Source organism: Poecile atricapillus, chromosome 21, assembly GCF_030490865.1.
Source record: "Poecile atricapillus isolate bPoeAtr1 chromosome 21, bPoeAtr1.hap1, whole genome shotgun sequence".
Taxonomy (NCBI): domain Eukaryota; kingdom Metazoa; phylum Chordata; class Aves; order Passeriformes; family Paridae; genus Poecile; species Poecile atricapillus.
Genome location: NC_081269.1, coordinates 2,059,657 through 2,075,622, shown reverse-complemented (window position 1 = coordinate 2,075,622; position 15,966 = coordinate 2,059,657). Strand labels below are relative to the sequence as shown.

The 15,966-nt window shown below is 51.1% G+C and overlaps 2 protein-coding genes across 3 annotated transcripts in view; one reads left to right on the top strand and one right to left on the bottom strand.

The window, feature by feature from the left end:
- Positions 1-15,966, bottom strand: part of HEATR6 (HEAT repeat containing 6) — a 340,544-nt gene that overhangs the window by 35,688 nt on the left and 288,890 nt on the right. The window lies entirely within an intron of this gene.
- SRSF1 (serine and arginine rich splicing factor 1) lies at positions 8,879-13,561 on the top strand. 2 transcript variants are annotated; one of them, XR_009279295.1, is made up of 4 exons: positions 8,879-10,399; positions 10,584-10,768; positions 10,996-12,142; positions 13,059-13,561. XR_009279295.1 is itself a non-coding variant. In XM_058854587.1 (4 exons), exons 1-4 carry the CDS (start codon positions 10,206-10,208, stop codon positions 11,616-11,618), a joined length of 747 nt encoding a protein of 248 aa, XP_058710570.1. In that variant the 5' UTR covers positions 8,883-10,205; the 3' UTR covers positions 11,619-13,561. The 2 variants fall into 2 exon arrangements, 1 of the variants encoding a protein (XP_058710570.1); XM_058854587.1 differs by having other exon boundaries at positions 8,883-10,399; positions 10,996-11,168; positions 11,424-13,561.

Here is a 15,966-nt window from a genome sequence, read left to right as displayed (position 1 = left end):
GCTCTGAGACCCCAACGCTGTCCCTACAGCCAGCATGGCCTTTCCCTGGCTCCAGCCTGCCCGGAGCCATCGCTCCTCATCTCCCCAGGCCTGTCCTGGAGCAGAGGCAGCTGCAGCGTGGCACCACGGCACGGCAGCCTGGGCTTATCTCCAAGGCTAACGGGCTTAAAAATGTGACAGGCTATAGACAGCTTTTTGTCTAAACCCTGCGTGCCACAAGGCAGCGCGTTCCTGCCATCCCACAGGCATGAGAGAAAACACTCCACGACTTGTGAGCCTTATTAATATGGATTCAGGTCAGCTGCTCCCTGCAAGTTTTTGTGAGTGACTCGCGGTGTGCAGTTCATGCAGGATCCATAAATAAGGACGTCTCTCTGGAATCTCGGCAGGGTTGTAAGAACTGCCTCAGTGTCTGCAGGGGGATGAGGGGCGAGAAGCCACCCAGCCCTCTGCTCCCAGCTGCCAACACCCCAGCCCAGGCTCCCTGACTGGCTGGATGCACTGAGGGCTGGCAACTCCCTTTAATCTGATCTCTCCTGAACAAAAAAACGGGTTTGGAGACAACGTAAACACTGAAGGAAAGGTCACATCAAAGCCACGTGCTCTGTGACTGTGTCTTGTGGCTTCACTCCCACCGTGGGCTGTGCAGGGCTCTGAGTCGACCACGGGGCAGGGGTAGGGGACACAGTGCCTGCAGGGCCTGCAGGGTGAGGGCCAGGATGACGGGTAATTTTATTTTGAGTTTCTCCATTTTTCTTTTTCTGTGCTCCCTCTCGTTGGGCTGGTGCTCCGGCACAAACCCTACACCACACGTGGTTTATCTTCAAGGCGTCCTGCCTGCACATCAAAGGCTTCCTACATTTTTAAGGCTGGAAGGGCCGTTGTGATCATTTACTCCACCCTCCTTCGAGCCAGAGCACTTGCCAAAGATGGGTTCCTGTGGTCATGCAGAGCGTGGTGCTGCCGTCAGAGGAGCTGGGAGTTGCCAAGACAAGCCAGTGGCTTTGGGCTGGCTGCAGGGTGGGGGTTCCTCCTGCTCCACCTCAGCACATCCATGTCAGCCACATCTCCATGCTGCACTCCCTCCACACTCCTTGCTCCTTGTCCAGCCACAGGCTGCAGTCGCCAGGGGAGACCCTGCTCTGGGAACACACTGGGTGCTCACCAGTGAACCTACAGGCAAACCATATGAAAACCACTTAGTGGTTTTGCGTGGTCATGCATGAAATGATTGAGCAGTCATGCACAGGCTAATTGGGCATTTGTGTGCCAAATAACGGGAGCCCATGCATGAACTGCCCGGGTGCTCATGCATGCCCTGATCGGAGCTCATGGGCACGGGAATGAGCCATCCACGGATGCGCTGCTGCGGCTTCCCTGCGGGAATAACCCCGCTCTTGTGTGAGCTCTAAGTGTGAACCTGTGCGTGCTCATGCAGGGTCAGTTTGGATGCTGAAGCATGACATCCATGGGTGCTCAAATGCAAATTATGTGGGCACTTGTGCATTCCCTGATTAGACACACATGCGTGACTTAATTAGGCACTGGACTGCGTGTTCACTGGGAACAAGTGGAGCCCGGCACCGCGACAGCCCCACCCAGGGCAGGGAAAGCTGCCAGCACCGAGCGCGGGATGGTGTGGCACCAAAAATCCCTGCTGGCTCCCCCAGCGTGTGTGAGCTGGTGGCTTTGCCTCCCCAGCATCCTTGCTGGCACACGCCAGCCGATCTCACACCTTCCCCCGAGCTCCCCAGGGCGTAGGAAGGAGCTACTGCTGTACAGACAACTTAAACCCTGTTCTGGCACAGCTTAAATAAAGGAATCTCCAAAAGCAGGAGACAAGGTCTCCACTGTGTAGAATAATTTAGGTCAGTCTCACTTCTGCAATGATTTATTTAAGCTTTAGCAGTTCCTGGCCCAAGTGAGGGAAAAAATGAGGAAAAAAAAAAAATAGAATCCCCCGTATTTACACTATTTTTCTGTAATGTTTATCTTGTGGAAGCTACAGCCTCATCTGCCAGCACTGCTTTAACCCAGGCCTGCAGACATTTCCACCACACACTCACATTTCTTAGGATTGTGCCTCAAATTGGAGCAACTTGCTGAGCACAAAATCTCAGCCTGCGAAAGCTTTTGAGTGGTTGCTTCTCCCTGGAAAGTATGTCCTGTCCTTCAAGCACTCTGAGGCTTTACCAGAAATGCTTTTGCCTTCCTGCAATGCAAAAAAACAGCCATTTGAGTGGGCTCAGAAGCAAAGCAGCCAGAAACAACCCCCTGTGGTACAACTCCACAAACCATATCCAGGGAACAGCCTGGGAAAGCAGGACCCCCATAGGTGTTGGAGGTGATGCCTGGCTGGGCAGCTGTGCATTTCAATGTGTATAAATGCATACAAATGTATAAATGTATAAATATAATGTATAGCAGGCCCTGGGCTGGCATCACTGAAAACTCAGGCCAAACGCCCTCCTGCCCTCCTCACCAGCCTGGTCATGTTGATGGTCTCACTGAACTCTACAGAAGGAACTGCAACAGTTGATCTGATCAATAAATACACATTTTATACAACCCTGAAGTCTCTAATATTTCTCTGTATATAAAAGGCCATGAGGGATTTTGTTTTAATTAGAAGAATGCTTAAGGCTACTCTGCCTCCCACTTAATTGGCCTTGGAAATGAAGAGGGAAGGGTTGTCTTTCTGCAGGGCACTGCTCCGAGCCAGCACAACCCAAAGGCTCAGTGAGGGCACAAGGGCAGGAGCAGGGAGAGAGGAGAGAACAGCCCATATCCACCTCCATCTGGCATCTCCAGAAGGAGCCAGGAAAACTCCTGTCTGGAGCTGCAAGTGCACCCCATCCTGTTTGACAATTCCCAGGGTGGGATTTACTGGGCAGGGTCCAGCCCCATCCCTGGTCTGAGGAGATGGTTATCATGGATACCCAGGGAGAGGTGTCAGGAATGCACTTCATGGCCAAAAGCAAAGAGCAGAGGCTTCCAGCCAAACATTGCCGAAGTTTGCAAAGGTGGTGCTTTTCTTACGGGAACGTTACAACTGCTTAGGTCCCACGGCCCGGAAATATCCGTGGGAGGAGAGCACCACTCTGCATGGGCACGTGGCCTTGGGAACAGCCCTCAGTGCCCTGGGACAGCTCTGCCTCCATGCTGGGATCCAGATGAGCCTCCAGGCTGGGATCCAGGTGAGCCTCTGTGCTGGGATCCAGGTGAGCCTCAATGCTGGAATCCATGTGAGCCTCTGTGCTGGGACCCAGGTGAGCCTCAGTGCTGGGATCCAGGTGAGCCTCAGTGCTGGGATCCAGGTGATCCTCTGTGCTGGGATCCAGGTGAGCCTCAATGCTGGGATCCATGTGAGCCTCTGTGCTGGGATCCAGGTGATCCTCTGTGCTGGGATCCAGGTGAGCCTCTGTGCTGGGATTCATGTGATCCTCTGTGCTGGGATCCAGGTGATCCTCTGTGCTGGGACCCAGGTGAGCCTCTGTGCTGGGATCCAGGTGATCCTCTGTGCTGGGATCCAGATGAGCCTCTGTGCTGGGATCCAGGTGAGCCTCTGTGCTGGGACCCAGGTGAAACTCCATGCTGGGACCCAGGTGAGCCTCTGTGCTGGGATCCAGGTGAGCCTCAGTGCTGGGATCCAGGTGAGCCTCAGTGCTGGGATCCAGGTGATCCTCTGTGCTGGGATCCAGGCCAGCCTGTGCTCAGCCACCAGCACACCTGGCTTTGCCGAGGAGCACCCAGAAGCCAGCGGATGGCAGTGACACCCAAAACTGTGCCCTCAGTGTAAACCACCAATGTAGGGGTCTGGAAGATGTATTTCCAGCTCATTCCAGCTCTTCAGCCCCAGTCCATCACAGTGCTCAGCTCGTGTTTAATGCCAAGCAGGCATGCAATCAGTTTGGGAGGATAAGGAAGAATAAAAAGGGGAATAATAAACAAAAATGAGCCCTAGAGGAGAAAAAGTGCCCAGTGCCAGCATTGATGCTCTCAGAGCAAACAGAAGGGGAGGCACTGCTTTGTGCTCGCCCTCGGCCCGGCAGCACAGGTATTGTCTGCTGCTAACAGCAAAAAAGCCTCACAGGGATGCCACATGTGCATGTGTGTGGTGAAACCCTCTGGAACAGGAAGACAAATGAAGAAGCAGTCAAGTCCTTGGTGTGCCAGGACATTATCCAAAGCCTTGGATTTATGGTTAACTGGTTCCCATGGAGCAGCTACAGCTTTTAGTGGTGCTGCAGCTCCCTGCCCTTGCCAGCCCAGCTGTCCCAGGCTCCTCATCCCGGGTAGCTTCTGCTCCTTGGATCCTTTCTTTCTCATGTGGATTTCAGAGGATAAAAATATTAATATGCTTCTTGGGAAATGATTAAATTAGTATCCATTGTTCATGCTCTAAATGACACAGCTGACAAAGACCTGATATTCCTATTTACTGCCCTCAAGAAAGGGGGCACCTAAAAGGCCTATTAGAAAAAAGAAAAAAATAGGTTATATTTCATGTTTTAGTTGGGCTGCTGTGGTACATCAAGTCTAATATTATACATAAATGAAATTGTCTTGTTTTTCCTTTGCTCTGCAAAGCAGAGCATGGAACAGCAACTGCTGGGGCTCTACTCCTAATTTCTGACACATCTTTTAACCTGCTCATTTAGAAGCACTTACTTTGCATCCTTCTCCTTAAGAATTAGTGGGATATGAAACATGAGGTTTCCTAGATTAGGAATGTCTGGATAATAAAATGCTGTGGAACAGGATTGATCAGGATTTCCAGTGCGAGAAGAATCTTTTCAGCAGTACCTGGGCACTGGGATCAGCAAACTGCTCTGGACCTTGGCAGCTGCTCCCACGCTGGCCCTTTTGTAAACGTTGAGTTTATTTTTCCTCGTTTATTTGCCTTTCATTGAGCTCTGACAGGAAAAATATATGGCTCAGTGTCCCTCCCACCCTGGTCTCCGTGAGTTTTTCTTTCACATGGTTATCGCAGCCTCTTCCAGTGTTTACATAAAGTTACAGTGCCCACAAAACAGCTCCAAAAACTTTATTTGTATTTAAAAATATTCTGCTTGAAACCAACCTTAATGCATTTCTCTTTCATTGTAGTTCCTTGTGTTAAATAAAATCAGCAAACCCTCACTGATGCCACAGGGGCCGCACGGTGCTGAAAGCCCCAAGTTGGGGAGGGAGCGGGGACGTCGCCAGCGCTGCCAGCGGCTCTCCACGGAAAGCTAATGGAAAACCTCCTTTTAAAAACCACTCAGGCCTGGCAAATTTGGGTTATTTTTGGAGAACAAAGAGATCCAGCTCTATCCACGCTCCCAAGGCTTGCCCTGATGGCATGGCCCCACAGAGACATCCCCGAGATGTGTAAGTGCAGAGCTGCCGCTGCCCTGTGCGCCACGGCCCTGCGGTGTCCTGGTGGGGACAGTGACAGATACCACACACCAGATAAGAAACTACCAACACACCTCTGATGCAAACACCATTTCAGTTCCCTGTATCAGGATGGCACCGCTCACTCCGAGCTGGAACACAAGGGGTGGGAAGGGAAGTGCCAGGAGGGGCTGTGCCACCGGTGCACTATGGCAGCAGCTCCTCACTGCATCCAGGTGTGGACAGCTCGGACAGCTGTGTGCCACACGCCTGGAGTGTGGGAATGCACCGAGGGGAAAGGAGACAACTCCAGGAAAATGCACAGGGAAAAACAGCAAAAGGAAAACCCTCGCTGCTCAGTCCCTGCCAAACCACGAGGTTCCCTCTGGAACGAGCGACCCAAATGGATTCACTCCTTTCCACTTATTTATTCCTCAGCAGGAATAAATGTTACCAGGTTTATTTACATTGACAGTTTGCATTCATTTTCCTCCCTCTCCACGACAGGCCTTGGAGCATCCCACCAGGCAGGGAGAGGGAAGAGCAACGCAAGCAGCTGCCACGATATTCGGTGACAGCGGGAGGCAGGGAGCAATGGCAGAGCTCTGGAGGAACAGAAATCTCTTCCCACGGAAATAAATCCAAGAAAATGGGTTTGGGGGGCTCATTGAAACTTTCTGGTGCCCCTTTCCCTCCCAGCTCCAGCCGTGGTGTGCTGGCATGTGGGAATAGCTACAAATCCAAGTAACATGAAAACAAGACAGCAGAAGTCACAGCAAAGCCATGATTTTTGTTATTTTTAATTATTTAAATTAACCTTTTATTCCTACCAGCCTGGCAAATAATCATACAAAATTTAAGTGATTCTGCTTCCCTGTGCCCCATTGCTGTGCTGCAGGGACCTTGGATCTGAGCACATCATGGAGCCAGCTGTATGGTGTAGCTGTTCTCACACAGGAAAAACAGCAGACCTTTGGAAATTCTGAAAATAAGCATTCCCAATCCACCTGGGACGATTTGAATTCCGGTGGCGTTACCTCTGCTCGTCTGGCTTTTCTCCTTTAAGCCTCCACCCATGTGTGTCCTTTTGGGCTGGCTTCCAGGAAAAATTCCCACTGGCAGTGTGCTGTGCTTTCCGTTTGCATCCAGACATGCCCCAGCATGTGCAGAGGAAATCTCTTTGCTTACAGATAAATCTGCATAAACAAAACGAGCTCTGTCATCATCCACTGCTATGGGAATTCGTTTTGAGCTTACACACACTTTCCTTGTCGTATCTTAAGCTCAGTGTTTCTCTGAAAAAGTCAGACTGGTATTTTTGCATCTTTTTCCTACATACAAAAAAATAAGTTTGATAACTTTGAAGCATTATTTAAAATGGACACACACACACACACAAAATATCAGCTTTGTGTTTCACCTCCAAAGACTCAACCCGTGTGGTTTCAAGTTACTGGTGAAATGCCAAGGAAACCCCTCCAGCAGCAGATTTCAAAGGACTGTTACAGGAGGGAAATGGCAAGTTTGGACAATTCATTGCTCAGTTCTCAAAAAAAACCCACATTATAACTTCAGATGCCTCTTAAAAAACGGACTCTTTTCTCCCAAACAATCTGAGCTTTGATGAACTGTTATTTTGCAACACAGTAAGATTAGTCAGGACTAATCCCAGCTGGATTGCTCTGTAGCAAGGATGAGGACAAACAGGTTCTGTGTGACAGAGCTGGGCGATGACAGGCCATGGGCCACAGCCCCAGCCCTGCAGCTCTGCTTGGGAAACCTCCTGCTTCCCAAGCTTCATCAGGAACAACAATAAGCAATGATGTTATATGGATAATATTTGCATTATTCTCCCTTGGAAAGCCCTAGTTTCCATTGCTCCCATTTTGAGAACAAAAACTTGTCATTTTACAGTAGTTGGCATATTTTTTTTTATTTTAGCAAGGTTATTTGCCTTTTCCTTCCCAGTAATTTATTTTCTACATAACTTATTAATTCCCCATATATGTGTTTTGATAGGAAGCCAAAAGTTACTCTGAGAAATAAGTGTTGTGCAGCATATCCAACTAAACACTCCACTGATAACACAGACCTAAGGAAGGTAATGAGGAAGAAAACATCTAATACTTCTATAAAGAGACACTTCATTAAGGTAATTAAGAGAATCATTTAAAGCAGTTATGAGGATTATTCAGACACAAAAGAAATTATGCAACGGGGTTTTCACCAAGCAGGCAGACTTACTATTGGTTTATGATGCCTTTAAGAATAACTTTCCATGGTTTTAATAAGTTTTTGAAAATAGAGACTCATTTCTTGGCAAAGGATAGAGATTCCCTACACCTGGGAAAAGCATAATCAGGATCTTTGTGGGGTTTGTTTTGTTGGTTTTGTTTTTTTTTTTTTTGTGGGAAGGGGACTTGTTGGGTTTTTCTAATATCACAGAAAGGTTTGGGTTGGGAGGGGCCTTAAAGCTCACCCAGTTCCACCCCCTGCCATGGGCAGGGACACCTTCCACTGTCCCAGGCTGCTCCCAATCTTGTCCTGCCTGGCCTTGGACACTTCCAGGGACCACAGAATCCCTGAATCATAGGCTGGAAAAGACCTCCAAGATCACTGAGTCCAATCCTTGACCCATCACCACCCTGTTCACCCAGACCACCCCACTGAGTGCCACGTCCTGACATTCCTTGGACACTCCCAGGGATGGGAACTCTAAAAGGGGTTTCTGCTGAGCTGGCAAGTAACTGAACAGTTTGTTAAATTGCGAGTAGCTTGCTAAATAATCTTAAAACCCCATTATTTCCCCCAAATCACCCACTGAAGTTACATAGATCCTCACAGGCGCTGCGCTCGCTGCTCACCATATTGTGTTCCACTACAAAGGGAATTGCAAAACCCTAAAACTCTGTCACACATGCAGAACATCCCAGGCAGCTGGGAATTTACCCTTTGCCTCTTGTGAAGATGGGCTCTCACCCCACCTCTCTTCTGTCATTTAATCCCTTGGTGACCCAACAGGGACATTCCTTGTTCAAAACACTGGAGCAGAGTCATCGCTGCCTCTCAGGGACCTCTCATCCTCCTCCTCCTCAGGGAGAGAAAAAGCAGCATTTGTAACAGCCACACGGGTTGTGATGTTATCCTGAAAATACTTCCCTGTCAGCCGCCGGATTGCTGTTTTTCCAGAGGAATATGCATTTTTCATTAACATGTGAAAAATGAGGGCAGCATGATGGGCTCCAAGAGAGAGCCAGGAGGCATTTTTCACAATCCCTTAATTAACCCATGAGCCTAAAAGGGTTTTCTCCACTCCCCAACGCTGTTTTAACCCCTCATGGTGGTTTCAGTGACCGAACCTCTCCAGCACCACATTTGTGCTGATACAAACACCCAGGGATCAATCAATGAGACACCTAGATTGCACAAGATCATTTATTTCAATATTTTTTTTGCACAACCTCACATTTTTGTATCATCTCGTGGCCAGGGGCACACTGAAATGGTTTCTCCCTTGAAAGCTGCTTTAACACATCTGTGAGGGCTTTGTAACAATGCAGAGTACTCCACTGTAAATATAAAGTGTCTTTATCCAAATTACAATTTTATAAACATATTTGGATATTATTGTACTGGTTCTTCCCCAGGATATCCTTTTTTGCCTTCTTTTGAGTCTGTTTTTCACATGACCCTACATTAAACCTTCCTAAATGCACAGTACAGAATGTTCTGCAGCAGCACGCAGCCCTCAGCAGCGTTCCCAAATGTATCCACTTGGGATGCGACTTTGCCTCAATTATTAAGGCTTTTTGTTCCTCCACTTTTATTAACTTAGGCACCAGCTCAAGTTCATTCTTAAAGTTTGTTTTGCCCAAGTTCGTCACACTCAGCTGCAAATGCTGGATGCAAGAGCCCGCAGGAACCATCCTAGGGGTTCAGGATTGCGAAAACACACCGCGAGCAGGGGAAAACCCCAAACCCGAGATTTAAACCCGGCCTTGAACTGCTGAAGGCGATGTGTGAGCCCGGGGCCCGTCCCGCTTCCCGCGGCCCCGGGGCGGCCATTTTGGGTCCTGCCCCCGGGGCAGCGGGCAGAACTCTGCTCCGTTCCCCGAGGCACGACACACCGGGACAGAGCACAGCGCTGCGGCCCTTCGGCCACGGCGGGGACACCCGGGGGACACAGCGGGGACACCCGGGGGACACAGTGAGGACACGGTGAGGACACGGCGGGCGCCGTCCGCGCCATCCCCGCGGTGCATTGTGGGAGGGGCCCCGCGCTTGGCGCCAAGCGCGCCCGCCGTCCCGCGCAGTGCATTGTGGGGCGCGCCCTCCCCGGCCGGGCCTAAAGGCGCGGGGCGCCGCACCGGACGTGACGTCACGCAGCCTCCGCTGTTTAAGCCGCTGCCGGGAGGCGCGTCTTTCTCCTGCCGCGGGGAACGGCGGCTCCCCGCAGTGTCACTGAGCTCCCGGAGCCTCGCGCCCCGCAGCTGCGCCACCCGCACGGACTCGGCTGCTCCGGAGCGGCGAGAACAGAGGGACTACTTTTCGGTGGAACCGCGCCTGCGCGGGGCGGAAGAGCGAGGGCGCGGCGGCAGACGCGTGCGCTGCTGGCCCGCCGTGAGCGCGGGCGGTGCTGCGGCCGGTGCTGCGTCCCGGGGTGAGATCGGTGCGCGCAGAGGCAGCGCGAGCGGAGCCGCGGGCGCCATTTTGAAGCGGCGGTCGGGGGAGGTGACGAGCGCTCCGAGAGCCCGGCCCGGCCCCGCCACCGCCGCCCCGCGCCGCCCGCACCGCCCCGCGCCGCCGCAAACATTGCCGACCTCGCCATGTCCGGCGGCGGCGTCATCCGCGGCCCGGCCGGCAACAACGACTGCCGCATCTACGTGGGGAACCTGCCCCCCGACATCCGCACCAAGGACATCGAGGACGTGTTCTACAAGTACGGCGCCATCCGCGACATCGACTTGAAGAACCGCCGCGGGGGCCCGCCCTTCGCCTTCGTCGAGTTTGAGGACCCCAGGTGAGACCCCTCTGGCGCTGCCCTGGGCCCCGGAGCCCCGGCGGAGCCGCCGCCGCCCGCCCGGGAGCATCGCCGCGCTAACGGGGCCTGGCGAGGCGGCGGGCGGGGAGAGGCGGGCGGGGAGCGGGAACAAAGGCGGGCGGTGCGGCGGCCGCGCTCACCGCCCGCCCCGTGCCGCCCGCAGGGACGCGGAGGACGCCGTCTACGGGCGGGACGGCTACGACTACGATGGGTATCGCCTCCGCGTGGAGTTCCCTCGGAGCGGCCGCGGCACCGGCAGAGGCGGCGGCGGCGGCGGAGGGGGAGGAGCCCCCCGGGGCAGGTACGGCCCCCCGTCCCGGCGCTCGGAGTACAGAGTGATCGTCTCGGGTGAGTCATTGCTCATTCTCAGCCTAAGTGCTCCCCCGGGGTCCTGCAGGCGCGGTGCTGCTGCGAGCTTCTCCTTAAAAAGCATCGCCCCGTGTGCTTCAGGAGGGGAGGAGTGGTGTCCCCCCGATGCCGAGGGCTCCTCTCCTTCGCTGCGCCTGCTGCAGATGCTGTAAAGAGGAGGTGAGCCTCTAATCCGGTTTTAAAGTCACGTCTTGGTTTTCCTGTAGGGCTGCCTCCAAGTGGAAGTTGGCAGGATTTAAAGGATCACATGCGTGAAGCAGGTGATGTATGTTATGCTGATGTTTTCCGAGATGGCACTGGTGTCGTGGAGTTTGTGCGGAAGGAAGACATGACCTACGCTGTGCGAAAGCTGGATAACACTAAATTTAGATCTCACGAGGTAGGTATCACACTTACTTTCTTTGGCCAGAATTGGATACAAGGGGCTTAACAGTAGGATTTGAAGGTAAGGAACGTGTGGTGTTCATTGTTTGGTTACGAAGCAGCTAAATAAGTGTGTGGTCAGGCTGGACATAGACGTGTAAGCTCTGCTGTCTGTCCCAGCCGTAGTAACGCTGTCTGCAGTCTGTCAGCATGCCTGAAACATGGCCCTGAAGCCTCGACGTTTCAATCGAAAGTTCTGTCTATTCAATAGGGAGAAACTGCCTACATCCGTGTTAAAGTTGATGGCCCAAGAAGCCCAAGCTATGGAAGATCTCGGTCCCGCAGCCGTAGTCGTAGCAGGAGCCGTAGTCGAAGCAACAGCAGAAGCCGCAGTTATTCCCCAAGAAGAAGCAGAGGATCTCCACGCTACTCTCCCCGCCACAGCAGATCCCGATCTCGTACATAAACATCACTCTAGCTCTGATCTTTTTGTAGAACCCCATGTTGTACACAGTTTTCCTTTACTTAGTACAGTCTTTCATTTTTTTTTTAAATTCCAACTGTTTTACTCGAATTGGCTGAAGTGTTGAATTGCATTCTTGTGTAAAATCCCTAGTGAGTATTTGCTCCTCCACACCGACATTCCCCTCCTGTCTTTGGTAAATTGTATTTTAATTGCTGTCAGTCAGGATTGTTCCGGTTTAGTTCTAGTTCAATACCAACATTCTTGGAGCCGTGGTATTGCTGTGTAAATGTCTCAGTGTTGCGCTGTGGTCGAGACGAGCTGGGGATGTTGGGATGTTTGTGGCTAACTTGTCTCTTCTGGGGGATCTTACATTTTATCTTGCCTTTTCGTGTGTCTTTCTGTAGACATATCTGAAGAGATGGATTAAGAATGCTTTGGATTAAAGGATTGTGGAGCACATGTCAATCATTTTAGGATTGTCAAAAGGAGGATTGAGGAGGATCAGATCAATAATGGAGGCAATGGTATGACTCCAAGTGCTATTGTCACAGATGAACTTGGCAGTATTGACCTTATACTGAGAGACAGGGGAATTGAGGCCGAGCACCTACGTGTCCCCACGTGTCGCTTCAGGCATGTTCTCGTGACCGCAGGCTGCGATTGCTCTTCTCTTTTAAAACTTCCTTTTCTGGGGGGGCAATTGTGGCCAAATCCCTGCTTTTGTAATTCTCTATTCCATTCTAGTTTTTTAAAGGAATAACCGGGGCCGGGGGGGGAGTATTGGTTTATTTGTCCCGCAGCGTTTGGTTACAAGTGTCCATGTCCGTAGTATCCGTACACTTGTAGTAGAACTTGCAATCAGAGTATAATATCAATACTGCTAAAATCTGCATGTCCTCTGTGTGACTGATACAGCGTGGCTGTTGCATTTTTATAAGTACCAGAATGAAAGCAAAATAAAAATAGCAAACCTAGTGGGGAATAGTTTAAGTCTCAGCCCTTCCCCCTCAGACTAATTCACGATTGACTCACAATCCGTGTGAAAACACTGATTGTTAACGTTCCCTCCAGCTGGGAGTGCAGCTGTAGTCCAGCCATTCCATAGTAGGTGGATAGACCGAGCAGTTAAAGCTTTTCCAGTTTAGTAAAACCATTTTTTACAACCACAAAACCTCGTACCCACCAATGCGCTGAGTATGTTGGCATTTCCAGTTGACATATTGTAAATATTTACAATGTTTCCTCCAAATAGTAATTAACATTTCTAAAGAAATTATCTGAGCATCACCATTGGAAAGTTTGTTTTGGGGAATTGATAGTTATTACTGTACATCTGAATTAATTGATGGCAAACATAACTGATCATTCCCCAGAATCCTATTTTTTCATTACAGTATCTAACTTTTTGCCTCCTCTTTTTTGGTTTTGCTGGTTATAAAGGTTTGGATTGGAGAGGGCTCACTGGATCCCAATCCTTGGAGCTGGATCATTGGATTCAAATCATAATGTGGATAGGATAGGGAGGCTGAATTACAAGGATTCATGGAGCGGGATCAAATTACCAGGAACATAGGAGTGGATTCCTGCCCCAACCAAACCGCATTCGTGTGGATTTTTTTATTCAACTCAATTGGCTATTCCAAAGATATTTTTTTTCCTATTTTTGACGATTGGAGCCCTTAAGATGCACGATGGAGTTTTGCATTTTTTTGGTAAAAGGAGCAAAGCGAGGACCTGGAGAGGTACGCTGGAGCAATCTCCTTGGAAGGATTCAGCACGAGTAGATGGTAAACCTTAAAGGGGAAAAAGGGGGGTTTGTTTAAAAAAAATAAAAGTAAAGTCATTTCTCTAAATTTAAAGACCAAAATTGGAGTTAAAGATGACGTAGGTTTCAATTGGCCGTTGCTTTTTTTTCTTTGACAAATAAAATTTTTACAAAAACACTCCCCGTGTCATCGTTGGTCACAGAGTCTCGTCCTCGCCCGCCGCCCTCGCGTTGGGGATCCGGACAAAAGCCTTTTGTGTGGAACAGAGCCGGAGTGTTCCGCAGGAAGCGTCCATGTTTGAGCTTCTCCTCAATAAAGGATCAGTTCCCTGGGAAATGGGTGGAATTTAGTAGTTGGGGAGGGGAAAAGAATTAATTCTCCCTGCTTAAAGGAGGGAGCGTTGGGTGTCACATGGGGAAAATGGGGGATTTATGGGCTGGTCCTGGGGATAAATGGGGCAGGACTGGTCTGTGTGGCCATTACTGGTGTGGGAGGATGGAGCAGGAGTGGGGTCCTGTGTGAGTGTTCCTTGAGCTGTGGGCATGGGATTGCAGCCCTGTGGCCAGGCTGGCCCAGGCCACCTTCCCCCGTGGGCTGGATGCCCAGAGGAGGCCGTGGCACTGGGGCAGGTGTGTGGCTGTTGGCAGAGAATGTGATGATGCGGGAAATGGGGGCAGTGGGGGCTCTGTGGCAACAAAGGTGAAGTTTGGCCCAAAAACCCTGAAGTGCTGGGAATTGCCCTGGTCCATCATGGGCAGTGAAGGAAGCTGAAAGTGATTTCAAAGGGTACAGGCGTGCTCAGGGTGTTTCACAACCTGAAGAGGTTGGTGTGCCAGGGCGAGTGTGGAGAGGATCCCTCTGCAAAGCACCCACGGGGAGGAGGGGTGAAGGACGCTGGCACACCCAAGGGATCGCTGTCTCCCCTTACAGGTTTTAGTTCTGAGCCAGGGAGTCCAGGAAGAGCTGGTGCCTCTAACGTTCACCAGGAGCTCATGGATGTCTGGAACACCGATTTCAGGGGCAGTTCAGCTGAGTAGGATGTGGAATTCCCTGTACGAGGTGTGTGCTGGAGGCACAGGAAGGCTGTAACTCGGAATTCCCTGTACGAGGTGTGTGCTGGAGGCACGGGAAGGCTGTTAACTCGGAATTCCCTGTACGAGGTGTGTGCTGGAGGCTCAGGAAGGCTGTAACTCGGAATTCCCTGTACGAGGGAAGGCTGTAATTTGTCAAGCCTGCTTCTGGCACCAGGGAGCCAGTGGGTGCAGGATGTGCTCCAAGTCTCACCTGTGTGTGGAGTAGGAACTACCTGAGGATTGTTTGCTCCTGAGATTATCTCAGTGGTTTGGATCACCCTGTGGATGCTCCGGGAGGGCACTGCCAGGAAGAGGAGGTGGGAACACAGTGTTCTCTGCTTAGGGCTTTGTGGAGTGTCACCTTCCTGGAGAGCTTCTGACACGGAGTCTGTGGTGGGGACCGCACCTCTGGCAGAAGGCTGCGATCCTCCCCGCGGTGTGGAGAGGCTGCCTTTCCATTTCACTTGGAGAATGGGCAGGAACAGGGCACTCCTGGATTCTCTCCTGGCTTTCCCCCTCCAAGGGGAGAGCTCAGGTCACCCCAGGAGGAGCTGCTGGTCTGTTCCAGCCCCATCATCACCCACTCACTTTGCTCTCTGTGTCCCAGCTGTGGTGTTTGTGAAACACTTTGGGATCCTGTAATAAACCTGTTCCCAGTGTGGAGCTCTCCCACATTCCCTTTTTCCCCATAAAATTGTTTCTGTCACCATGCTGAGAGCAGCCAGCCAAGCAGTGCTGGAGCAGGGAAACCACAGGGTGAAGCAAGGCTTTCCCCAAGTGCCCTGTGTTTTAATTCCAGATTCTGATCCAGAGTGTTCCGCTGTCCTCGAGGGGAACATCATGTTCTCTGATTGACATAAAATAGAGGAATTAAATTAATATCTCAGAAATGTGCTATGAACCAGGTTTGACAGCATTAGGAGAAGTTAACTGGAGGAGGCTGTGCCTCCTGACACACTCTCAGTTTTTAATTATACCACGTTATGAGTTCATTAACATTGTGACAGAAGTGCTGAGGAGTCGGTGAGTTTTGGGAGCAACACTCGTGCCTGGCACAACCCGCGGAGCCCGGTGCCGTCTCTTTTGCCCTTCAGCTTCCCCAAGGGTGAAAGTGAATTTCAGTAAGTGCCTGTTTGACTTCCCCCGTGGGGAATCTGCTTCCTGGGAGCCATCCACTCACCCAGCTGGGGCTGGTGGGTGAAGCTGGCACTGATTTTAATATCCTATAATCACGTTTTAGGATTTTTATATCCTATAATAACGATGCATTAGTGAGAATGGGCTGGCTGCAGGCTGGCATCCCACGGTGGCTGTTCCACCAGCACCTTTTCCGGGCAGGTATTTGCTAGGATTTCAACAGATACCAGCCAAGGCACCAGGTGTATTCTCTCATGAACGTGTTCTTCCTGAAATGAAATGTTTTGAGATTCCGTTCTCCCTGAAGAAGGTGGGAAGGGGTAGGGAAATGGAATCACCTTTGTTAAAGCAGAGGGGACATCCGAGCTTAAC

Bases quoted from the DNA above. Each gene is read 5' to 3' on its own strand.
- SRSF1 (XM_058854587.1), top strand. From the start codon at position 10,206: ATGTCCGGCGGCGGCGTCATCCGCGGCCCGGCCGGCAACAACGACTGC. The intron at 10,400-10,583 runs GTGAGACCCCTC...TGCCGCCCGCAG, and splicing joins GTCGAGTTTGAGGACCCCAG to GGACGCGGAGGACGCCGTCT. The intron at 11,169-11,423 runs GTAGGTATCACA...TCTATTCAATAG, and splicing joins CTAAATTTAGATCTCACGAG to GGAGAAACTGCCTACATCCG.